General features: G+C 43.6%; 1 protein-coding gene across 1 annotated transcript in view; it reads right to left on the bottom strand.

Annotated features, from left to right (window-relative positions):
* Window positions 1-17,126, bottom strand: part of TGM4 (transglutaminase 4) — a 50,121-nt gene extending 32,995 nt beyond the window's left edge. Inside the window, exons 1-5 of the mRNA XM_073678157.1 lie at window positions 17,026-17,126; window positions 7,951-8,130; window positions 7,504-7,610; window positions 7,197-7,329; window positions 1,805-1,923 (exon numbers count right to left, since the gene is read on the bottom strand). Of these exons, the coding sequence (XP_073534258.1) occupies window positions 1,805-1,923; window positions 7,197-7,329; window positions 7,504-7,610; window positions 7,951-8,128 (537 nt within the window). The 5' untranslated portion in view covers window positions 8,129-8,130; window positions 17,026-17,126. The remainder of the gene's footprint in view (window positions 1-1,804; window positions 1,924-7,196; window positions 7,330-7,503; window positions 7,611-7,950; window positions 8,131-17,025) is intronic.
* Window positions 17,127-26,398: the final 9,272 nt, after the last annotated feature.

Raw genomic sequence — 26,398 nt, 5'->3', positions numbered from 1 at the left:
GTGTAGATGGGGGGGCACATATGTGGGTTTCTGTTGTTCTGGCACCTCAGGGGTTCTGCCAATGTGACATGGCACCCTCAAACCATTCTAACAAAATCTGAACTCCAATATGGCGCTTCTTCCCTTCTGAGCTTTGCACTGTGCCTCAAAAGTAGTTTTCGACCACATATGGTGCATCAGTGTAATCAGGAGAAATTGCACAACAAATTTTGAGGTCAATTTTCTCCTGCTATCCTTGTGAAAACGAAAACATTCGGGGCTAAAACAACATTTTTGTGGGAAAAATATATTTTTTTTTCATTTTCACAGATCAAAGTTGTGAAATTCTGTGAAGCACCTGGGGGTTCAAGGTGCTCACCACAAGTCTAGATAAATTCCTTAAGGGATCTAGTTTCCAAAATGGTGTCAATTGTGGGGGGTTTACACTGTTTAGGCACATCAGGGGCACTTCAAACGCGACATGGTGTCCGCTAATTATTCCAGCAAATTTTGCATTCAAAAAGTCAAATGGCGCTCCTTCTCTTCCCAGTTCTGCCGTGCGCCCAAACAGTGGTTTTCCCCCACATATGGGGTATCGGCATGCTCAGGAGAAATTGCACAACAAATTTTTAGGTCCATTTTCTCTTGTTACCCTTGAAAAAAAAAAGAAAAATGGGTTTAAAGCAATATTTTTGTGAAAAAAGTTAAATGTTAATTTTTTTCCCCACATTCCAAAAACTCCTATGAAGCACCTGAAGGGTTAATAAACTTCTTCAATGTTTAATGGCTATTATCCTAAGTCATATTGCACGACTTGTTAAAGGGTTGATTGTGACCTGCAGGATTGCTGCTTCCAAAAGGTGGCACTATAGAGTTCAAGTCCTCTTTTTCTCTGAAGAGGCAATTTGCATGTTGGAAAATGAGAAATTGCTGATCAACTTTTAACCCTTATAGCTTCCTAAAAAAAATTTTTTCAAAAATTGTGCTGATGGAAAGTAGACATGTGGGAAATGTTATTTATTAACCAATTTGTGTGACATATCTCTCTGATTTAAGGGCATAAAAATTAAAAGTTTGAAAATTGCAAAATTTTCAAAATTTTAGCCAAATTTACGTTTTGTTTTTTTTTACAAATAAACGCAAGTCATATCAAAGAAATTTTACCACTATAATGAAATATATGTCATGAAAAAACATTCTCATAACTAGTGGGATCAGTTGAAGCGTTCCAGAGTTATTACCTCATAAAGTGACAGCGGTCAGAATTGTAAAATTTGGCCTGGTCATGGAGGTGCAAACAGGCTTTGGGGGGGGGGGGGGGTAAGGGGTAAAGCAATCACAACATGTAACCACTAGTGATGAGTGAGCATGCTCGTTGCTCGAGATTTACAAGCATGCTCGGGCGAGCACCTATTATCTTCAGCGTGCTCGGTTTGCTGGAAAAACAGGCAGTCCTCACATGTATTAAAACTGTCAAACAGTTGCAAATCATGTTCACGGAGCGACGAAAACGTAACCCCCGAGCACTCTGAAGATAATAGGTGCTCGCCCGAGCATGCTCGCTCATCACTAGTAACTACGAAGAAATTTTGAGAGAAGAATTTCCCAACCGATGAAATAATTTTCATAAATTCTTTTTGTCACCACAGTTGCAGTGATAAAAGAGCCTTTCTTTTTTTTCCAAGAATGAAAAGAGATTAAGTATTAACAGAGCAGCGGCAGACCTTTAGGTTAAGATTTTACAGCTTAATCTGTCAGGATCCCATGCAATCCTTAGTATACAATACACTTGCTCTAAAACACAACTATAGATACAGATACAGACCTGCCCGAAATTCCATGGCCTTGCTTTGATGTTGGTTTGTGATCCAACGTAAATATAACCAGTGTCATTCAGAACATATTCTTTCCTCTCATCCTCGTTTGGCATGTATACGTTATCATCTAATTACAAACATAAATAGTCAAATTAAATCTGAGTAAAGTTGGTATCACACATCCATAAAACACCAACTGGAAGACCTGTTGTGACCATAGCGTCTCCTGACCTGAACTAACTGCCTCTTAGGTATACATGAAGCAATGAGCTCAGGTCAAGAAACCTGGTGGTTGGGATGGGACAGATGTGTGAAACCAGACTAATTTTTAGTTTGATTCTAGAACAAATCGACTTTAAGTTTTCAGAATGATGGCATCCCGACACTTAGACCAGGATTATAATACAGAGTTAGAAATGTCTCACATAGAAAATGTTAACACTTTACTATTAGCGATTAATCAAGAGAATACTTCACATGCCCAGGATCAGACTGGCACATGAGAGTCTCAGCTAGCCCTCCATTAGGTCCAGATTTGGATATAGTAGTAGGTGTAAAAGATGAAGCAGAAGACAAAGACATTGCCGCTGATCAGCTGCTACAGATCATTTTTATGGAGATGGAGAATTAATCGGATATAAAAGTTTCCAAGTCATTTATTTTATGTATAGAAAAAAAGTATGGACTATTTTAGCTCCTTTTTGAATGGTGATCAGGGTCAGTACAGAAGAACATGCTGCATGTAAAATACTGATTCATCTTTATTGTTCTAAGCACATGTAGGAAGCCTCTGTTTTGCAATCAATTCTTAGTATCCTATTTTTATACATAATCAAGATCATTTTCTCTCTATGCTTAATTAGTGCGTGAGCGCTTCCTGGTGTGATGTCAGATCGGCGAGTGCTCCATGTGCTCTGAGACAATTAGATTCCGCTACCATTCACTTTGCAGATTGGCAGATCTACTGCAGCTGCATCCCACACTCTCCTATTCCAGTGCTCAAAGTGGTCAGCATGAAAAAGTATTTGACACTACGTCTTAGCTATATCTTGTGACCTGTAAAGAATTAGTTTTGTGGCCTTTGTTGTTTGCATACGCTATGGTTGGTGTTGGGACAAGGTGGGTGTCACTTATAGGGATCTAGTGACTGATACTGTTAATGCTCATGCAGATATCCGTGCCAATTGGTCCAATTTCGGACTGCAATGCATGGACAGGTTGTAGCTCTCCTAACCGGACAGTGACAGCCTCATAGAAATACCTGAAGCTGCCATGCTCGGGTCTGGAGACTTGCGGACAGTCCATGCATTGCGGTCTGAGAACAGATTTACAAGGAGGTGTGCAAGCCCTTATGGATATAGTTATATGTATTCGTATCCTGGTATTGGAGCGAATGCCACTTAATCTAGATGTATTTTAGGAGTCTTAAGATGTTTATGAACATCTACAGACAGTCACATTTCACTATGGACTGCACGCTGTGTCCATTGTTGCTTGGTTCTGGTATAGTTGCAAGACCAAAGACATTTTATACATAAATCACAGCACACTCAGAACCATGATAAATGCAATTAGGGTTAATTTTCTTCACAAATATGCTCAATTGTAAGCAATGCACTGATAGATTCCACAAATCACCATCGTTTATGATGACATGGAGGTTGTGAGAATAAACCTTGATGTTTTGGCTCTCCTGAGCCTTGTTCACATTGGTCACTGGAAGGTAAGACAAATAGGGTAAATCATCATTGTGATATATCCCTAGTGAATACATGCTACATACAGTATGTCAGGATAAACAAGCCCTGTTATATAGTCTGAGAGAAATACATGATAAGTATATTCAGTAATAAATACATAATGTGTTAAAAAAAATCCCACAAGTTGACTGTAAGTAATGTGAGAAATACATATTGTTGGAAGCGAACATGGACAATATGTATAATATATGTTATATGAATCACTGATCTCACAATTTGATCCATAAACTCTGGAAAGTGCCAAAGGTCATCAAGAAGCTTACATCAAAAAGATAGACCATGTGCTGTGGGGGTCGTAAAACCTGTGAGGCAGGAGGGCAATTGTGTGTCCTGTGGTGTATTACATAGGTATCTATCTCTTTGTTCTGTTGATAGATTAAAGTGTGCACCTTGAGATGGACATCTTGTCTCTGACCTCTTGTGATGTACATCTGTACACGACCCCTGTGGGGTTTAGAGTATAAAACACTGTTCTTGAGATGGATATCTTATCTGTGGCCCAAATTGAGTTGGAACCTATCCTCAGGCCTTTGGCCCAAAGACTTTTTCTAAATGCAAGGACTCCATCAGCAGGGAGATGAAGACCACTGCAGCCTCCTTTGTAAGACTTTTGAACCTCTAATCCATTTTGAGCCTTAGAGCGCCACCTTCATGACAGTGTCTACATCAGCAGCTATCTGCATGTTCCTGGAGAACTCAAAATACTGTGACCTGATTGCATGGTACTATTATTGGATGTGTTACAGGGATGGACAATCTATGGCCTCTGTTTGACTGTGTGCTGATATAAAGGTAACACATCAAGCTCATTAACCTTTCCCCTTTCATTATACCCTTAGTTAGGTATGTCATTGTAAATACCCTATTAAAAATCCAGTTTCTCTTGTTAATAGTTATTAACTGGCACCCCAAAATCAGATTCTACACATATCCCTTAGTTCAGATGGCAAATAGTGCATCAAAGGGGTTTTTCACTTAAAACATGTTATCAACTATCAGAATTTTTATCAGATTCAATTCCTGATCATTGTTTCTTTATTCATTCTCTATAGGGCTGCTGGAAAAAGCGCTAGGGGGCCCCATTGGAATTAAATGGCGCAGTGGTCAAGTATGAATGATTGAGTCTAGAGAAAAATACATATACTAAACTCAGATTCCAATCCTCATATTAGATAAGAAATCAGAGATTTACTAGTCATTACAGAAGCCCTAGGTCTTCCCTAGGTAGCATCTCTCCTTTTTCCATTCTTTCCGGAAAAATATGACTTCCTTCATTGAAGACATTTTGATCATTTATACTAAATGGCAATCATTTTCTTAGGAACCTAAAAACCTTTCTAAGATACATCCAGATACATACAACCCTAAGACACATTTATAATGCTAAATGTTAACCGCTTGTACACCTCTATCCACCACAAGGACCTGATAGCCATTCTAAGGATCTTGTCATGAACCAATATTTCTGCAAGCATCATGCAGTTTGACCTTGTATTACATGAAAAATACTTGTTATTTGGGGCAACTTTTATGTGCCGCAACACAATGGGCTCAAAGGTAGCGCCAACTTTTGCAAATGGATACATGGTCGATTTTGTGAATGACTTTGTGTCCAGCAATCCGTTATTCAATCAGTTCTTAATTTGTTGGTATACATTTATAGATGACTTTTGTATTTGGAATGGCAGCATGGATAGGTTTGTGGAATTCTGCATGTACCTTCACAATATCATAACTTGGCTCCAAATCACAGTCAACCATGACCAATATTGAATGAGCTTCTTAAAGACCCTAGTCCTGAAAGATCATGAAGAAAGTATCACGACAGATCTATGCACAAAACCTATTGACCGGAATGGTCTGTTCCTATATATTAGTTGCCATCTGAAAGCCACCAAGGACTCATTACCCAGGTCACAATACTACAAGATACTATCTTTGACCAGATGTACATCAGACCTCGCTGCCACTACTCCACTTCATTAGTAAATAGAGTTTACCGAACTATAACTTGTGTATTGCCTAAGTGCACAGTAATTGTATTGCATATATGCTCATGACTTATATATTCTTAGAGCAATGACACCATCTTGCTGATATTTCTTACAAATCCAGATTAGAATTAGCTCCTACAGTGTGATTCACCATACAGACTAAATACACTGAATGCACTATTGGAATTACAGTAATAGCATAGAGACAACTTGTGTTTTTTTTTACACCCATTATGTACCCAATTCTGGTCATACTTATGTATTTTACTCAGACTACAAAACCTTGCTTATTTATTCTGACAAACCATGTTTATTCAGGCAATATCACCCTGATTATTTACCCTGCTTCTCTTACCTTCCAGTAACAAAACTGGATGACTTATTTCTTGTCTCAACAAAAACAATGCTGATTTCTACCATCTACAGAGAGCCTGCAGGCAAGAAAAGCAGAGCGTATAGGAAAACGCATGAAAATAAACGTCATGCCTAGTGCATGCTGCATTTGAATAAAAAAATTCCACTGATCAAAACTGAGTAAAAATGCAAGTCGAGCACGGGTGGGCAATTGATTTTCTTGATAGGCCACATGATAGACCATGACTGTTGTGGAGGGCAGAAGATATAGACTGAAATAATGTCTCAGCAATATTTCTATTAGTGTTACATAATTATAATATATTAATCTTCATTTTATTGCACAGTACTAAGTCTGTTGATTAGCTGCTTAGTGCAACTGCTATTAATTTATTGCTTTTTAAATCCTACTTCTCATGTGATTCAGCCCTTGTACCTTGACCAATAGTGCACTCCACATAGTATGATGTCCCCAAACCACCACACACAAAATAATCCTCCTTAACTCACAAAAACATTATGATGCCCCCACACAGTATGATAGCCCCCCAAATTGTATGATCTCCTACAGACTGCCAACACAGCACAATTATCCCCACAACCCTCCAAACAGTATAATTTGCAACCCCCCCACACACAGTATGATGGCCCCCCAACACGCAATATGATGATGCCACAGCATGTTGGCCCCATAGCTTCCCACACAGTGGGATGCCCCACAGCCAGGAACACAATATGATGTCTCCACAGTTTGCCCAACAAGTACTGACAAAAACAAAAATACAAAGAAAAATACCTAGACCCGTGCACCAATGCACTGCCCCGCTCTGTCCTGTGTGCAAACTGGAGGTGAAATCTAGTGACATCATCATGCTGACGCTCAGCTGTACTGAGACTGAGACCACAAGATAAATGGTGGAGCAACTGCTCTCTGTTCAATCACTTGATTCAACTGTATCTGCGTCCACAGGATTCCAGGTGCTGATCACGATGCTATTTGGGGTGTGGATCACAATGGCATTCGGGACCAAGCTCCCACAACCCATGGGCGGTACACCACCGTTTCCAGCCCTTTAACTGTCCCGATCAGATGGCTGGCCAGAAACAGTCACTAGGCCAAATGTGGCCCACGGGCTCGGTTTGCCCAGATCTGCAGTAGAGTGTTTAATATTTTCCTACTGATTTATAGTCAAAAAAAGGCCACAACATTTTTTTTTTAACAAAACACAAATAGAACAAACTCAGAAATAGATAATATACATTCTGAACTCCACAAATATGTAATATGTTACCTTTGCACCACGGGTTGCACAGGAGATAAATAGGACAATCAATTGCCATAAAAACAATTCCTCTTCCTGTTATTATATTTAGTAAGTATTTTCCGATGATCGCATTGGATGGAGGAGTCACAGCTACTAGACACTAAGAATAACAATAACATTTGTTGGTACAAACAGTAAGAGATTCTTAACAGATTAATTTAATATATCATATCTGAAGTAAAGGGTTAATGTTAGTAATTCTTAATATTTGTGCCAATGAAAACACAGCTTAGGCAGAAATGAAAAATACACTATTATGCGATTTATTATGCACCTCTTTCCCATGACATTCTTGTGTTTTAGCACTCCATTCATTAGGAAGGCATGAAGAGTTGACCTCAATAGCGATAAGGGTTCCATTTGATTTTGATGGACGGGATCCTAGAATTAACCAAAGAATGTATTAAATACATGTACAAAGGCCCTTATTTTCTTTTGGTCACAATTCTCTTTCTCCTTAAGTTTTAGTAATGCTGCAAGTTCTCATTTTTTGGTTTCTGGTACAATTTTATCTTTTTTTGTCTTCCAAAATTGCTGTTTCCACCATAAAGTCCGTCATGACTGCCATTCATGTTTCACACTGGATTTTATCAGTTCATTTCGATCTGACTGTGTCAGATCAGGTCCAATTAACCAGAAACTAGAGTTCTAATAGATACATTATCAACAGCTTCTATAAAGATAGTGTGGGGTATTTAGAACATTTTTATACTGTACTCACCAGTTGTAAATTGCAAGGTTACTTTATCTCTCTGAGTCGCTTCCCTGTCAAAAGAAATCTTCAATATGAAAGGCTGTCCACGTCTCACAATGAGGTGGGAGTTGTCATACTCTGAAGTATTGTGCTGACAGGCATTCTCCTGCTTGAGAAAGTCCACTCTTATTGCACGCAAAGCCATTTCTGCAAACCAAAGAAAACAAGTTTAAATTTATGAACTAATGTTTTTTAATTTTTACTTATTTTCTTATACTTTTTAATTTTAGTGCTCATGCACATGGCCATATTTTATAAAACATGGAAATCAAATATGGCACTCAATATCATCAAAGAAGCAGTCCAGTTATTTGCTTTCCAATTCTGAACATTTCTCCTAATTGTCTATCACATTCTGCACTCCTGTTATATATTGTGTACTTCCATCCAAATAGTTTAGTTTCCTTTCTTTTCTTCAGAATCCATGTTGATTCATAGCTCTCATCCTGCATTTAATTCCTCTATGCTCTGCTATAAATCCCATGATGCATTAGCACAGCATCAATTGGGCAACTAAACTTGGTCCATCTACCAGCTGTGGGAACTGTGCCATTATCATTCTCCCCATATTCTACTAAATATGGAATATTACTGTGGGAGAGGAAATGTCTAGTCATCATCAATGTCTGTGATAGCAGTTTCTGTTCCCCTCTGTGAGGAACTTCAGTGGTACAATTCATGCAGTTTCAGCATACACGACCTCCTTCTGAGAACATTAAGACATCTAATTTTCAAGTGGTCAACTATACCACGGTACGTGTAATAACTTGTGGAATTCCCTGATGTACTTTCAATGATGTTAGGAAACAGGAAAACATGTTGGAAATTGCTAAGTGGTGTATTATCTATTAAGAATATGGTTAAATTAGCGATATACTTTACTGAGATACTAAAAGCACATGGACGTTTTATATTGAGAATTCTGTGCCTGTGAAAAATCCCATAAGATTACATATTACAGAGGTATTGTCTCATAGAAACATTACTTCTAGGGAGAATATTGTGCTTAATGGAAACATCATATCATAGTATGCCAAGTGCCTTGAGGTCTATACTTCATTGTGTAATCCATGCGCTTTGATATGGGTCCATGGAAACAACATTGCCAAATCTGACACAACATCCTAAACTCACTGACTTTGGTTGGAATTAGAGATGAGTGGATAGCTTCACGTAACCCCCGGTCCACGGTCCAGGTCAGTGCTTTCTGGCACTGACCTTCCAGGTTCCTCACTGCGGCATTTGATTCGCTGGCTGCAGGTGATATGCTGTTCTGGCGCTCTGTCACCTCAGTGCACAGATCACATCATAAGAGGAACCCGGGATCGCAGAAGGTCAAGAAATGTGCACATCTCCTGTTCATGGCCAGAGAGCAATGACCTGGACCGGGTATGCGTGAAGAGATCCACTCATCTTTAGTTGGAGTGGAATATTGGTTAGAAAGTTGTCTAGTAACAGAAAACTATGACTGTAGAAAAAAAGACATGGACCGCACATCCAAAACTCATACATTGATCTATTGCTAAGCAAAAATGTACAAGACTGAAAACGAGATTCTTAATTAACATTCTGCTCAGACTATATGAAGCGCACTGCCATGTCACGGCCATGAGGGCTTTGTCTTGCAGCATGTGTGCTGTGGGGTATCTGGGTCACTTCCTCTGCTGATGCGGTATCATTTTGGCACTGGTCATGATTTTTGGCGTTTTCGTGCCTGTTTTGTCCAGCTACCTCCAAAATGGTGTGGTGTGCCACCCAATGTAAATCATCATGAATTGTGGCGTATGTTACTCCAATCTCTGTATTTCTAAACCAGGCACCTCTAACTCCACCAAACCATCTCCTCAATAGTGTTGAGCAAATTTGTTCAGCATTTCAAATTTGTGTTCGTGTTCGGGGTTCCGGCTCGTTCGCGCCAAAAAATCGACTTCGCCCACAAACATCCCTGATTTGCCACGCTGTCACGCAGATGTTATTTTACAATTCTGACCAGTGTCATTTTATGTGGTAATAACTCTGGAAGACTTCAACAGATCCCACTGATTCTGAGACTGTTTTTTTCATGACATATTGTACTTCATGATAGTGGTAAAATTTCTTTGAGACGACTTGAGTTTATTTGTAAAAAAAAATCAGAAATTTGGCGAAAAACTTTAAAACTTTAAACTTTTAATATTTATGCCCTTAAACCAGAGAGTTATGTCACACAAAATAGTTAATAAATATCATTTCCCACGTGTACTTTACATCAGCACAGTTTTTGAAATATAATTTTTTTTTTAGGAAGTTAGAAGGGTTAAAATTTGACCTGTGATTTCTCATTTATTCAACAAAATTTACAAAACCATTTTTTTAGGGACCACATCACATTTGAAGTGACTTTGAGGGGCCCATATGACAGAAAATACCCAAAAGTGACACCATTCAAACTGCACCCCTCAAAGTACTCAAAACCACATTCAAGAATTTTATTTACCCTTCAGGAGCTTCACAGGAATTAATGGAACGTGGAAGGAAAAAATTAACATTTAACTTTTTTTCACAAAAAAATTAAATATTTTAGAACCCAAATTTTTATTTTCACAAGAATAACAGGAGAAACTGGACCCAAAAATATATTGTGTAATTTCTCCTGAGTATGACAATACCCTATATGTGGGGGAAAACTACTGTTTGAGTTCACGGCAGGGCTCGGTAGGGTAGGAGTACTTTGATGGAATGGTCTGCGGGTGTCATGTTGAGTTTGGAGAGCCCCTGATTTGCCTAAGTAGTGAAAACCCCCCACAAGTGACTCCATTTTGCAAACTTGACCTCTCAAGGAATTTATCTAGACATGTGGTGAGCACATTGAACACAGAGGTGCTTCATAGAATTTTACAACGTTGATCTGTGAAAATGAAAAAGTATTATTTTTCCCCCAAAAAATGATTAGCCCCAATTTTTTTTATTTTCACAAGGATATCAGGAGAAAATGGACCCCAAAATTTGTTGTGCAATTTCTTCTGTGCGCCATATTGGAGTTCAGATTTTGCCCCAGATTTTAAATTTTTACACTGGCAAATAAGTAAAAATGATTTTTTCATTTTCACAAGGATATCAGGAGAAAATGGACCCCAAAATTTGTTGTGCAATTTCTTCTGTGTACCCCGATACCCCTTATATGGTCAAAAACTACTTTTGAGGCACAGTGTAAAGTTCTGAAGGAAGAAGCGCCATATTGGAGTTCAGATTTTGTGGACTGCTTTGATGGTGCCATGACCCGCTGTGAGAGCCCCTGAGGTGCCAGAACAGCAGAACCCCCCATAAGTGACCCCATTTTACAAACTATACCTCTCAATAAATTCATCTAGGGGTGCAGTGATCATATTGACACCACAGGTGTGTCACAGAATATTATTCATTGGGCAGTGAAGGAAAAATAATTACATTTTTACCACCAAAATTTTGTTTTAGCCCCAGATTTTACATTTTTACACTGGCAAATGGGTAAAAATGGCACCAAAATTTGACCCACAATTTCTGCTGAATGTAGAAATACCCCATATGTGGCTGTAAAGTACTGCTTAGCCATGCGGCGAGACTTGGGAGGGACGGAGCGCTATTTGCCTCCTAGAGCGCAGATTTTCCTAGAATGGTTTGAGGACTCTTAATACAGAGCCCATATTTGCTAAAGTGACCCCATTTTGGAAATTATACCATTGACTCCATGGGTATTTTCCAAAAATAAGAAGCAGTGGATGTTGCTGAGGGAAAATTGCAAACTGCCATTGTAATGACCAGTACGTTGTAGTCACCAGTACGTTGTAATGCCCAGTACGTGGTAGTGCCCAGCTCATGTTTCTGGAGACATGCACCCGTAGATTAGGCTGGCTCTCATCGCTACAGAAATGCCAAACATGTGGACACTAAATATGGTTTAGGCACATTGGGACTTAGAAGGGAGGAGGGCATTTAGATTTGGGAGCGCAGAATTTGCTGAATTTCTTTTGGGGGGTGAGGAGTCATTTCACTTTTCCAGAGCCTTTGTGTCATGGAGATACCGCAACAGAGAGGGGCAAGAAGACCATGGTGTCTGGTTTCACGAACTCCTGCACTGGTTAGAAGTATGTCATCATCTTATTAAACAGTGCAGTTTTTTTCCTTACTAGCAGTGCAATGGTTACCGTATTTTTCGGGCCATAAGACACTTTTTTTCCCCAATATTTGGGAGGAAAATGGGAGGTTCGTCTTATGGTCCGAACGGTAACTGCGGTGGTAAAGTGGGATCGCAGGACCCTCTAGGAACGCTGTGTTGGTAGCGGCGTCAGTGGCAGCAGAGGTGAGGCAGAGCAGCTGGGGCCTGCACCTGTGCCTGGCCGGTACTGGGGCTAGGGTCGGTGTCGGGCTCTGAGCGGCGTTGGGTGGCGAAGCAGTGCGGCCTGCTCAGGTTTCCAGTGTGCGCAGCCATCTTCCTAGAGCTGTGATCTACATGAAAATGGCCGCCCGAGCCAGCGCATGCGCGGACCGGTAGCTCCGGTGGCCATTTTCCTGTAGATTACAGCTCTAGGAAGATTGCCGCGCACACCGAAAACCTGCGCAGGCCGCACTGCTTCGCCATCTGACGCCACTCACAGCTCGGCACCGACCGCAGCCCGGTACAGGCCCCAGCCCAAGACCCCGGCCTCAGCCTGATACAGGCCCCAGCCCGAGGCCCTGGCCTCAGCCAGAGGCCCCAGCCCAGCCCAAGGCCGAGACCCCGGCCTCAGCCAGAGGCCCCAGCCCCAGCCAGAGGCCCCGGTATCGGCCTTGGCCCCAGCCAGAGGCCTCAGCCCCAGGCAGAGGCCTCCGCACAAGAATCGGCCAGGCTAAGGGCTTCAGCATCTGACCCCTTCTGCTGCAGCCGCCGACTTCCTGAGGGACCCTGCCTCCTGTGACCCTCACTCCACCGACCCCCAGGTAAGATACTGTACCTATTCAGACTATAAGATGGACCCCCATCTTATAAATAATATTTTTTTTTCTATTTTCCACCCCAAAAGTTGGGGTGCGTCTTATGGTCCGGTGCATCTTATAGTCCGAAAAATACGGTAATCTGTTCAGTTGAAGCTCCTAAAGCTGGATTAACTCAGCTGTTCAGTGTTGGCCACTCTCTGTTATATATGCTCACCCCTGGCATTTAGGGATTGCCAGTGTTAGCCCTTACTGCCTGGTTCTGGAGTTGGAGGTGTAGTTCGTGGTTGGAGTTGGCGTTTTGGAGAATTGTCAGGAGATTGTTGCTGGGAGTTTTGTCTGTGTGTACATCCTCATCCTCTCCTATTTGGTTTCTTTTTCCTTTAACTCCCCTGTGTCCCACTCTGTTCTTTGGTGTGTGGATTTTGTATGGTTGGTATTTTCATTTATCCCTGTACATCTTCCTTGTTTGTCTAGTTAGTGTGTTCCAATATACTTCAGCTTCCCACTACCCTGGGTGGGGGAGAGGACAGAAAAGGGTTGATATAGGAGCATAGCAAGGCACGTGAACCCGGCGTCTCCACCTTCAGTAGTAATCCGGGAGGCAGGGATAGACTAGGGTGCCATTAGTTCCAGCTGGCCTTGTTAGTCCCAACACCTTTGTGACAGTTTGTACTATCAGTAACGTGGAAGTCCCATATTTCCGTTGATGATGGACCTGAGAGAGGACTTGCTTTTCTTGTGGATTGATTTGAAGCTTTTATTGGGAACATTTTATATAATGTTTGGGATCACATTTATCCTGTGCTCTACACAGGATAAATGTAGCAGTTATATTGGGGTTTCCATCTAAATCTCCAAATTACACGATTCAGATGAAACTTCAGAAGGATCCATTCACTATAATGAGGCAGCAGAGTTACTCTGGACTCCATCTGGCCTATTCAACACCATCCTTCTTTTCAGAAATACACAAAACTGTGGCAGACAGCGCTTTTATGCACGTCTAAAAAGACAGTGTCACGGGTGTGTCAGATGTGACAGACAGTCGCCATGCAGTTGGTTGCAGGAGATCTCTTCATTTGGCATTACAGACACCTTCTTAGATCTGTCTCACTCTAGGACCCAGCGGCTACCTCCCTCCGTCTAATTGACACCCAGGCCTGTGTGTGTAAATACTTCCTATTTGCTATAGAGAGGTGATATTCACATGACTCCTTGTGAAGGCTTGGAGCTGTTGCAGTCTGCTTACTTATTCTTTGGTGCTAAGAGGCCGTGCGTGTAATCTCTCTGAAGTCGGCTAAAGCTAAGTTACTTCCCCCATGTCTGTCTCCCCTTGCTGTCTTAAGTTGTTAGCGGGGACTAACTAGCGCTCATCCCTCCTTCCCTAGCCAGGGCTTAGCTCTAGGGTGATACAGGGTTTTAGGTTCCTGATCGGCGATTGGTGAGAAACCAGTGTAGGGATGGTAGGGAACACAGGGTGATATCAGATCAGTCTAGGAGGTCACCACCCCCTCTTTCCTTAGTGTCTGGGCTCCCTTCCCCTCATCCCTTCGTGTTGCACTTTGTCTTTCCTGCACTGTGCTTGACAGACAGACACCACCGGATTACAAGCCAGACAGAGCCCACAGTGCCTCCATCTGCCTAATTATAGGGAATCTTCCACCGGGGGTTCCTTCTGAATCACGTATTTTAGAGATTTACACAGAAACCCTGGTGTAAGCGCACAGCCTTACTGCGATCTTTGGGAGGCAGAATAAACAAATCAACAAGAGGTGAGGAATTGGTTTTATTTATTTTTTACGCCATTCCTCGTGAGGTATTTATTTATTCTTCAGGTCGGTGCGATTACAGTGATACCAAATTTATATAGGGTTTTTGTGCTTGGCTGCTGTCACACACACACACACTAAAAGATGCTTTTTATTGCAGAAACATGTTTCTGCATCCCCATATTTTGATAGCTTTAATTTTTCTATATTTCGGCCGACCGAGTCATGTGAGGGTTTTGTTTTTTGCAGGACAAGTTGATGTTTTTATTGGTACCATTTTCGGGCACATGACATTTTTTGATCACTTTCTATTCAGATTTTCGGAAGGCAGAATGAACAAAAACAGCAACTCAGGATTTGTTTTTTTTTTCATGCCATTCGTGTGTGGTAAAATGAATATGGCAGCTTTATTCTTCAGATCACAACTATTAGAGCGATACCACATTGATTTTGCGCTTTCATATAATAAAATCTATTTTATAGAAAAAATAATTATTTTTGCATTACTTTATTCTGATACTATACATTTTTATATTTTTCCTCTGATGGAGCTGTATGGCGGCTTGTTTTTTGCGGGACAAGATGATGTTTTCAGAGATATAATTTTTCTTTACATTCGTCTTTTTGATCGCGTTTTATTGAACCTTTTGTTTGATGGTATGATGATAAAGCATCGTTTTTTGCCTTGTTTTTTATTTTTTTTACGATATTCACTGAAGGAGTTAACTAGTGGGACAGTTTTATAGGTCAGGTCGTTTTGGACACGGCGATACCAAATATGTGTACTTTTTTTGTTTATTTTTTTCTTAAAAATACTTATTTATGGGTACAATACATTTTTATTTTTTATTATTATTTTGTGATTATTTTTTTAAAAATATTTTTTTAATTATTTTTTTAACTTTTTTCTTACTTTTTTACTTAGTCCCTTTATGAGACTTTCACTTTTTTCACTTTGATCGCTTATAAAGCAAAGAACACCAGGATTGGCAAAGTCGCCACTGGCGCCCTGTGCTCTTCACAGATGAAAGCAGGTTCACACTAAGCACATGTGGCAGACGTGACAGATTCTGGAGACGCCGTGGAGAGCGTTCTGCTGCCTGCAACATCCTTCAGCATGACCGGTTTGGCAGTAGGTCAGTAATGGTGTGGGGTGGCATTTCTTTGGAGGGCCGCACAGCCCTCCATGTGCTCGCCAGAGGTAGCCTGACTGCCATTAGGTACCGAGATGAGATCCTCAGACCACTTGTAAGACCATATGCTTGTGCCGTTGGCCCTGGGTTCCTCCTAATGCAGGACAATGCCAGACCTCATGTGGCTGGAGTGTGTCAGCAGTTCCTGCAAGATGAAGGCATTGAAGCTATGGACTGGTCCGCCCGTTTCCCAGACCCGAATCCGATTGAGCAGATCTGGGACATCATGTCTTGCTCCATCCACCAACGTCACGTTGCACCACAGACTGTCCAGGAGTTGGCGGATGCTTTAGTCCAGGTCTGGGAAGAGATCCCACAGGAGACCATCCGCAACCTCATCAGGAGCATGCCCAGGTGTTGTAGGGAGGTCATACAGGCACGTGGAGGCCACACACAATACTGAGCCTCATTTTGACTTGTTTTAAGGACATTACATCAAAGTTGGATCAGCCTGTAGTATGTTTTTCCACTTTAATTTTGGGGGTGACTCCAAATCCAGGCCTCCATTGGTTAATAAATATGATTTCCATTGATGATTTTTGTGTGATTTTGTTGTCAGCACATTCAACCTTGTACAGAACAAAGTATTCAATGAGAATATTTCATTCATTCAGATCTAGGATGTGTTATTTGAGTGTTCCCTTTATTTTTTGAGCAGTATATATATATATATATATATATATATATATATATATATATATATATATATATAACATGTAGACAAACATGTATAAAATATAGACAAACATGTATAAAATATAGACAAACATATATAACATATATACAAATATATATAACATATATACAAGCATATATAACATATATATAAATATATATAACAGCCAAAGACAATGCTATTGTATTCCTCTGCTATGGCTAGAATATAAAAATATTATGTATAATTTGGAAGAAGTAACAGAAGTAAAATCTCTATGGAAACTATACCAAGGTTACCTGCAAGCGGGAAACAAATGCTAAGACTATTTAGCAACTAAACTCTCTGAATGTTCTTTGTTTAACAAATATAGTGTAAGTTCAGGTCAATAGATAATAAAAAATCAATAGAAAATGTTAGATCGTCTCTAAGATATTAACCTTTGCAAACACACATAGTAAATCGATGTGTAATGCAGGTACATGTCACTCACCGGTAGCCTCTCTGATCCTTCTATTAGGCTGCTCTCAGGTCAGATGTTGGGTGTAAAGACTACAACCTTTATATGTAATCTGAGAAAGAAATTCACCAATGAGATAATATTTATTTAACATTAACCATGAACTGAGCAAACAAGGAATAACAAGTGATAAGAGGAGGAGCAGTTTACTGATGATGACGATTTTTGTATAGTTGTCATCCCAGGGAGAAATCAGCGAGCACAGTTAATGGTATCCTGTCCAAAACATGAACAGAAAATTTCAAAGGGGTGATGGCAGAAAAGTCCTGATATGCCAGATCTCTAGGAATGGTTAAATTGCTCATGGAGGAGATCTGCTAGCATGGCTCACTAACGTTAGTTCCACATTGTCTTCCAGTTACCAGAATGTCATTTCATAAATGCCACTTCCACTTTGGATGCACTTTCGATTTTTTACTCAGAAGCTTTAGGGGGTCACTTTTAGCAAATGAAATACTTGATGCTCATTTTGCTTGGAATCCTCTTCCTTTCTTTCCCCTCTAGAGTAGTAGGATAATATTACTGTGGCCATGTCTCCCACCTGTGAAAATCTTAAGATCTGACAAACCAATGGGAAATGGAAAATATCCATCCTGAGCTGTTCCATTCTCCTCTCCATGGGTCTCATTACGGCTGCAATGTGTTATATGCTCTTGGTAGTAATTCAGAATTGGTTGGCCATGTCATAGTATTCTGGGTCCTTTCCTGGTGACAGGTTATTTTCAACAATTTCAAGAGCAACTAAACTTTAATTTTTTAAAAAAATTTTTTTGTCCAGTATGTAAAGTTATGAAATGTTGCTAATCACTTTATTAGGGAATCTGTATTCATTCCTGTAAAAACCTGCATGTAAGTGGCCATAAAAGACCCATATCACTGGTTGCATAACCTATGTATATCACTATTCTCATTTCTTAGTATACAGACACAGCATCTGTATGTGATTCCAGATTGGGTTAGAAGGACTGCAGTGCAGTCAGTTAAAAGGATCCTGGCAGGCAATTCATGCAGCCCAAACCACAGCCAGAGACTAGACTAGTCCGGGGCCAACCCGGGATGGTTCTTCCCAGTGCTGCTGCAGATGAATGACAGGTCTTTCCTTACATACATGCGAAGGAGAAAGACCTGTCAATCATCTGCAGTGGCTCTGGAAGAAGCTTGCCAGGAGTGGAGCCAGACTAGACTTGTGCCTGGGAAGATCTTTAAAGTATATTTTCTCTTAAATGTTGAATCGTTTCCGGGAATAATATACCTGGCTGTGATCCACAATGCCGCCAAACTTCCTTTAATGCCTCAGGTAAAATGTGTCTTTTAGATATTTCTAGGTAAAGTCTTTTTTGTATCCTCTCCATATTTTGGTTAGAAAATGTTACTTATTGACCAGGGAGTATGGATACGTCTCGGCGATCACGCGCGCACAGAGACACGATCACCGCTGGGTGTCAGCTGATTCTGACAGCTGACACCGGGCACTCAGTGCCAGGAGCGGTGCCCGCATCGCTTCTGGCACTTTAATCCCCTAAATGCTGTGAGCGAGCAGAGGGACAGAAGCCCCTCTGCTCTTGGATCGGAGACCCCACGACCTCATCGCGGGGTCGCGATCGTTGCCATCGTGACCCGATGTCGTCCTTACAACATCTGGGCCACCAGGCACTAGCACTGCGCATGATCTAACTATCTTGTGTCTGCAGGGCTGACAGCTATAAGGCATAGCAGTGATTCTGCACTGCTATGCCTTATAGCAGAGATCAGACTGAAGAAAGTGAAAGTCCCATAGTGGGACAAAGTAAAAAAAAAAAAAAAAAAAAAGTAAAAAAAACCTGTAAAAATATATATTTTTTTAAAAATCACAAAATAATAATAATAAAATATATACACTGCTCAAAAAAATAAAGGGAACACTTAAACAACAGAATATAAGTCCAAGTAAATCAAACTTCTGTGAAATCAAACTGTCCACATAGGAAGCAACACTGATTGACAATCAATTTCACATGCTGTTGTGCAAATGGAATAGAACGTAGGTGGAAATTATTGGCAATTATCAAGACACCTCCAATAAAGGAGTGGTTCTGCAGATGGGGACCACAGACCACATCTCAGTACCAATGCTTTCTGGCTGATGTTTTGGTCACTTTTGAATGTTGGTTGTGCTTTCACACTCGTGGTAGCATGGGACGGACTCTACAACCCACAGAAGTTGCTCAGGTAATGCAGCTCATCCAGGATGGCACATCAATGCGAGCTGTGGCTAGAAGGTTTGCTGTGTCTGTCAGCGTAGTGTCCAGAGGCTGCAGGTGCTACCAGGAGACAGGCCAGTACACCAGGAGACGTGGAGGGGGCCGTAGGAGGGCAACACCCAGCAGCATTTGTGCAAGGAGGAACAGGAGGAGCACTGCCAGAGCCCTGCAAAATGACCTCCAGCAGGCCACAAATGTGCATGTGTGTCACCCAGGGGGAATATAGGGGACTCGGTACCCGGGCCTTTTACCTTGTTTAGGAGGTCACGGCAGTCGGCTCCCGGGCCTGTACTCTGGGTCTCTCTTTAAAAAGGGGTTTTAGTATACAGTTTGTCTCGTGACGCCACCTGTGGTTTCCGATAATGGTTACCGGCGCTGCTGCAGACCTTCCAGGGGTGATGGGATGGCAGCTGGGATGTTCTTGCACCCCACAGGCGGTGCGGGCCCCCGGGGCAGTGTAGGTGAGATGGTGTTGATGCTGGGGCTTGTAGTGCAGGTGAGATGGCGCAGCAGGAGTAACTGACAGAGACAGGGGATTCACTTCAGTACCTTTACTGGTGTGGATGTCAGGTACGGTCCAGGGTACTCGTTAGGAAAGGTGCACTTCAGGATTTCTCCCCAGTGAGCGGGTATAAGGCCTCCTGGTCCGTGTCTCCCTCTCTCTAAGCTCCTGGCCAGCCTGCAACTGGGCCTAGCTTCTGTGTCATGCTGTTCCTTCACCTGTCACTTGGTAGTAGGACCTTTTTCTGGCAACCACTATCCCTGGACGCTGGGGCCTTCGTGGTTCCTAGTCCTGTCAAGGGTCTAGCTTCATGTCGACCAGGGACTTGTAGTCCTCCTAGTATGCCGGTGATCCCTATTGGGTATAAAGGACCCTGTAGACGTTGACCCGGTGTCTGGTTTGTGTCTTGGGGTGAGCCTATGATGCTCCTCTACCCCCTCAACTCCTCTCTCCTCTCCTCCTTGCCTCCGGCCACACTCGGGACCCTCAATACAGCAGAAGACGTGCTGCGTCTTCAATGCTCTCAGTGGCAGCACACTCTCTGAACTCTCTCTCAGACTGAACTGCCTGGCTCCACCCTCCATATATATATATCCCTATCAGGGCTCCCTCTGGTGGTATGCGGTGGAAGGGTGGAGGTGTTTGTAACGAGGGCCTCTTGTGGAGAAGTCCATCCATGCACCCTTTTGGGTCCTGTGGTACCTGAGGTAGCAGGGTGCCACATTCCCCCCTAGTACAATTCAGTACTCCTGGACTGAAGCAATTTGTAACAGGTTACAACAATAACAATAACTATAATAACAATAATAAAGTTACAGTAAGTCCCGTAACCCAGTGTCCATTTCACCGAAGACGCGTAAAAATGAGTAACATGAGGGACCCGCCTGAAAACCCTTAACGTAGGCCCTGGGCGTGGCTACAGGGCATAAGTGATCCAGGTGCTGGACCACGTCTTCGGCCACGCCAAACGGGTTTTTGTTCAGTGGTCAAATAAGGGGGTACTTTTGATAAGTGCAACTATTTACAAAGACAGTTTTTGGCTGCTCACAGTCCTCAGCCTACAAGTCTCTGTACCCTGACGGGTAACTACAGGCACACATTAATTTCAGTTTATACAATAAACAATAGGCAATACCCAACTGGGTAACTATTGATAATGTAGGCACTTTGTGCTTATTCCCTAAACCTGGCAGGGATTTGTTTGTCCTTGTGTGCTGCGTGTGGACCTTCGTAGCACTGGGGTGATACTGGTGTCAGTGCATGCACTCTCTGCTAACCTATCAGGTGTACGTGCTGGTAGATTATAAAACTGCCTCAATCTCTCTATGGGAGTGGCAAGTGCACTGATTACTGGGCCTTCAGGCTCTGCCTCAACAGGTGATCCTCCTCTGACTGGGGACTCTTCCTGTTCCTGAGCAGGTTCCTCTAGGGCGCTCACAGGTTCTTCTTGTGCTTGACAGAAGTGTATTACTGGTATAATAACTGCTCCATCAAGTTGAGGCCAGTCCGCAGGGAAATCTCCTAGAACTGTGTGAAGCACATCTTCCTTGGGTTCTCCCGGTGCTATAGGAGGTATTTCTTCCTCCGTTGTCTTCAGTAGACCTGGGCACTCCTTCAAGTGGTCTCTTGATACTGTTGCGGTTGTTTTACCTCCATCTTTACTAATCAGGCAGGTTTTACTGTTGTCAAATCTGGAGTTTTTCCACAGTGTAGGGCTCTCTTTCCCACTGGTCATCGAGCTTGTGACCTCTTCTTTTCCGCTTTAGCACTATCTCTCCAGGTGCCAAGGGTTCTGCTGGTGCATGTTTATTGTACTGCTCTTCCTGTCTTTCCCTCACCTTGTTTAGACTGTCTTCGACACAGGCCTGTACCTTCCTGTACTGCTCTTGCCGACTTGTGTCCCAATCTTCAGTGGACGTATCTGCAGCAGGTTCTACCACTCCGAGCTCCAGGTCCATGGGCAATTTTCCAGGTCTTGCTCTCATAAGCTACACTGGGGTACAATTTGTAGAACTCATGGGTATGTGGTTATACAGGTCCACTAGGTCAGGTAGCTTTTCTGGCCACTGGTTCCTTTCTTCCAAAGGTAGGGTTTTCAACAGGTCTATAACGATGTTGTTCATTTTCTCGCACATACCGTTAGTTTGCGGATGATATGGCGTAGTCCGGATCTTCTTGCATCCATACAGGTGGCAGAATTCCTTGAATAGCTCAGCTTCGAAAGCAGGGCCTTGATCTGTGAGCACCTTTTCCGGATATCCATGGGGTCTGCAGAAGTAGGCTTGGAACGTTCTTGCTGCAGTTTCTTCTGTCAGATCCTTGACAGGGGCTACCACCAGGAACCGGGAATAGTGATCCATCATGATCAGGGCATAGGAGTAGCCTGATCTGCTGGGTGACAGTTTCACATGATCCAGAGTGACAATCTCCAGGGGTTGGGTTGTTTTGATGGACTGCAAGGGTGCTTTCTGGCTGCCGTAGTCTTTCCTTCTGAGGCTACAGGGTCCACAATTCTGGCACCACCTTTCTATGGAACTCCACATTCCAACCCAATAGAACCGGTCCTTCAGCAGGGTTTCCAGCTTCTTCCAGCCAAAGTGACCTGCTTGGTCGTGGTAGGCCTCTAACACCATCTGGATATCTGTCCTAGGTACAACAATCTGCCACACCATTTCATGGGTCTTGGGGTTGACATACCTTCTGCACAGCTTCTCTCTGTAGATGAACAGCCGGCTTCTCTCATTCCACAGGTGTTTGGCTTGTGGGGGAGCATCCTTCTCCAGGTGAGAACCTTCTTGGGTTATCAGTCTTTTGATGAGGCTGACAACCGGGTCACTGTCCTGGGTCTCCTTTCAGCTGTGATGAGGTAGAGGGTTTGGCGTCCTACCATGACATCTTCTGGAGGCGTGCTGCTCGTGGACCATTCCATTTCTGTGGAAAGCAGGTAGTTCAATTTCTTCGAGATCATCCACTTCATCCTCGGTGTCTGACTGGTGAGGCATTCTTGACAAGGAATCAGCATTGATATTTTTGTGACCTGCCTGGTACTTGATTGTGAACTGATAATTTGACAGTCTGGCCACCCAATGATGTTCCATGGCTCCCAACCTGGCTGTCTCCAGGTGTGTCAAGGGATTATTGTCGGTAAAGGCTGTGAATTTTGTTTAGGCTACGTAATGCTTGAATCTTTCAATGATAGCCCAGACCAAGGCCGGGAACTCCAGCTTGAAGGAACTGTAATTCTCCGGGTTCCTCTCAGTAGGGCGAAGCTTCCTACTGGCATACGCAATTACCTTTTCTCTGCCATTTTGCTTCTGGGACAACACAGCTCCCAGTCCCTCGTTGCTGGCGTTGGTGTACAACCGGAAAGGCTGGCAGTAGTCAGGGTAAGCCAGGATTTCTTCACCAGTTAGGACTTCCTTCATTACTGCAAAGGATTCAACCTGTTCCTTACCCCACTGGAATGGTGGACTTTTACCTCTCTTGGACTGTCCTACCAGGAGATCTTGTAAAGGTGCTGCCTTTTTGGTGAAATCCTTTATGAACCTCCTGTAGTACCCGACCAGTCCCAGAAACTGACGTATTTCCTTGATGTTTTTCGGTTCAGGCCACTTCTGGATGGCAGTGACCTTCTCCGGGTCTGGTGCTACTCCCTCGGAGCTGACTACGTGTCCCAGGTACTGAACCTTCTGCTTGAGCAAGTGGCACTTAGAAGGTTTTAGTTTCATCCCATACCGGGACAATGCTTCAAATACCTCCGCCAGGTGCTTCAGATGGTCCTCATACGTCCTCGAGTACACGACAACGTCATCCAGGTACAGAAGCACTGTCTCAAAGTTCCGATGTCCCAAGCAACACTCCATCAACCTCTGGAACGTTCCGGGTGCGATGCAGAGTCCAAACGGCATGCTGTTGAACTCGCATAATCCCATCGGGGTGGTGAAGGCTGTCTTCTCCCTGTCTTCCTCAGCAACAGAGACTTGCCACTACCCGCTAGTGAGATCCAATGTAGAGAAGTAATTGGCAGATTTTAGTGCAGCCAGGGATTCCTCTATACGTGGCAAAGGGTATGCATCTTTATGTGTTATTCGATTAATTTGTCTATAATCTACACACATCCTCATGCTACCGTCCTTCTTTCTGACCACGACCAGGGGAGCTTCCCAGGGGCTACAGCTATCCCTTACTACCCCTGCCTTTTTCATGTCATGCAACATTTCCTTGGCTTTTTCGTAATGTGCTGGTGGTACGGGTCTGTAACGCTCCTTAATGGGTGGATGATTACCGGTGGGTATGTGGTGTTGTACCCCTTTAACCCTTCCAAAATCAAGTGGGTGCTTACTAAACACTTGTTCATATTCCTGAACCACTCTGTAAACACCGTGTTTCTGATGGACAGGAGTGGCGTCAGTCCCAACATGGAGCTGTTGACACCAATCCTCCAGCTGAGCTTCAGAGTCATTGTGCTCCACTGTATCTGGTGGGGTCAAGGATTCCACTGTGTGTATGGCATCATTATTCACAGTATACAATCTGGCAACAGTGGTGTATCTTGGCAATTTAACTTCCTCCTCTCACAATTTAGGAGACGTACAGGTACCCTCCCATTGCGTACATCAACCAACTACCCCTCTAGCAGTTAGGAGTGTAGGTCTGTGCTCTGAGCTAATTGGCTCCACTACTGCCTGGTAGTTCTGTCCCTTGAGACCTATTGCTGCCCTACACCAAATCAGCATTTCACTCATCGGGGGAATCACAATGGGTATCGGGTCTGTCACTCGTACGTTACCAATCTCACCACCTGTTAGTTTTTACCTGTTTCTGGTACAGGAGGGCTCGAATTTCTTTCTGGAGCACCTTCCTCTGCCCTGGTTTGACAGTGTCAGCCATCTGTTGGAGTAAGAACAATACCTCTCCCAAACAGTTACCAACTACATTTGTACCAAGTATCATATACAAGTCTGTATCACCAGGGTTAGACTCCACTACAATCAGCCCTTGGTCCTTTAGTTCCGCTCTCCCCACCTTCACTGTCACGTCCTTAACCCATACTAGGTGAAGATGAAGGCCATTGGATGCATACACAGAGAGATTTGGGGCTGGCGGGTGGAGTTCATCTATGGACCAGTACTTTTTGTAGAGGACATCAGGTATGATGGTTACCTGTGAGCCGGTGTCCAGTAGTGCTGGTGTTGCTATTCCATCCAGCATGAAGGACAGGAAAGGTCTTGCTCCTACAAACCGGTGGTACCAGCTTGATGGGCCTGGTTGGTCTACTCCTGGGTGTCGGCCCTCGGCCCCAGGGTTTGCCCGTTTAAAGGACAGTTCCGCGTGGTGTGGCCTGCCTTGTGGCAACGGTAGCAGATTAAGTCTCCTGGAGGGCGACGTTGGTCGTTGGTCCTCCCACGGGGTGGAGTTGTCCTCCTACGGGGTGGCGCTGTCCTTGTTCTTCTCCTCATCCAGGGGATATCCTCAGGACTGTCGGCGAGTAGGATCCTTCCCTCTGGCTCGGGCTCCGCCTGTAGCTGCAGGGCGCTCAGGACAGTGGTCAGGGTTTTACTTAGCTGACGCACTTCAGAGCGCAGGCTGTCCAGCTCGCTAGAGGGCACTGTTTGTATCTTTGTTTCAGCCATTATTGAAGGAGCAGTGGGTGCTGCAGGCACTGGGGTGGCCCCACCCTGGTAACGCTGGATAGCAGTATATGATGGTTCCAGGGGCTGCAGACCCTTAATAGCCATGTCCTTCAGGGTGTCAAAGGTGGCATTTGGATGATCTAAGGACCACCACCGTATGGTTCTGCTCTCCTCCTGGGACCTCAACCCCCGGATGAACTGTTCTGTCAGCATTTTGTCCTCACCATGTATGCTGGCTGGAGTAACCTGTTTCAGGGCCCGCAGGGCTTCCTGTAAGCGCCAGGCATAGTCCCGGATACTGTCCTCAGGTTTCTGGGCACAGTGGTAGAACCTCATCCGGAGATCTGTCTCAGTGCGGTTTTCAAAGACAGTTTGCAGTCTCTTAAAGATAATGGATACTGATTTCTGGTCTGCGGCTGGCCAGGTTTCAACTTCCCGCTCTGCGGCACCAGTCAATTGTCCCAGCACAACAGCGGCCCTCTGCTTACCAGTCATTGAGTACATATCCAGTACACCGCATATTTTCCTTTTGAATCCAGACAGGGTGTCTGGTTTGCCGTCATACTGGGGAAGCCATTTTGCTCCAGGGATATACGGCAGGGCCATGAGTATTAACGGAGTCACGACCCCTGCTGGTGGGGCGGCCGCTCCGGCCTGAGCAGCGCTGGGCACGAGTTGAGCATCAAGAGCGTTAACCGGTGCTCCGGCGTTTTGCTGGTCGTCGGCCATGGTTGCGCCCCCCTAGTAAACCGTAGCCTACCTTCTTTTCCTTTTTTGGGTAGGCCGCAGCTCTGCAGACGACGGTCTCCTTCCAGGACCTGAGGCTTCCTGGTGCTGCGTCAGAGCGCAAGGCGGGGCTTGAGCTTCGCGTACTTCCTGAGGTCACACCTCTCTGATTCCCGCGGTTACACCCTTCCTCTTCCCGCGCGGCGACGCAGTAATGGTGGCGATGTTTACCACAGTTAAAACAC

This window comes from Phyllobates terribilis, unplaced genomic scaffold (genome assembly GCF_046119375.1).
Source record: "Phyllobates terribilis strain yellow unplaced genomic scaffold, ASM4611937v1 Scaffold_4__5_contigs__length_816908805, whole genome shotgun sequence".
Classification (NCBI taxonomy): Eukaryota; Metazoa; Chordata; class Amphibia; order Anura; family Dendrobatidae; genus Phyllobates; species Phyllobates terribilis.
This window is presented reverse-complemented; position numbering and strand designations above follow the sequence as displayed.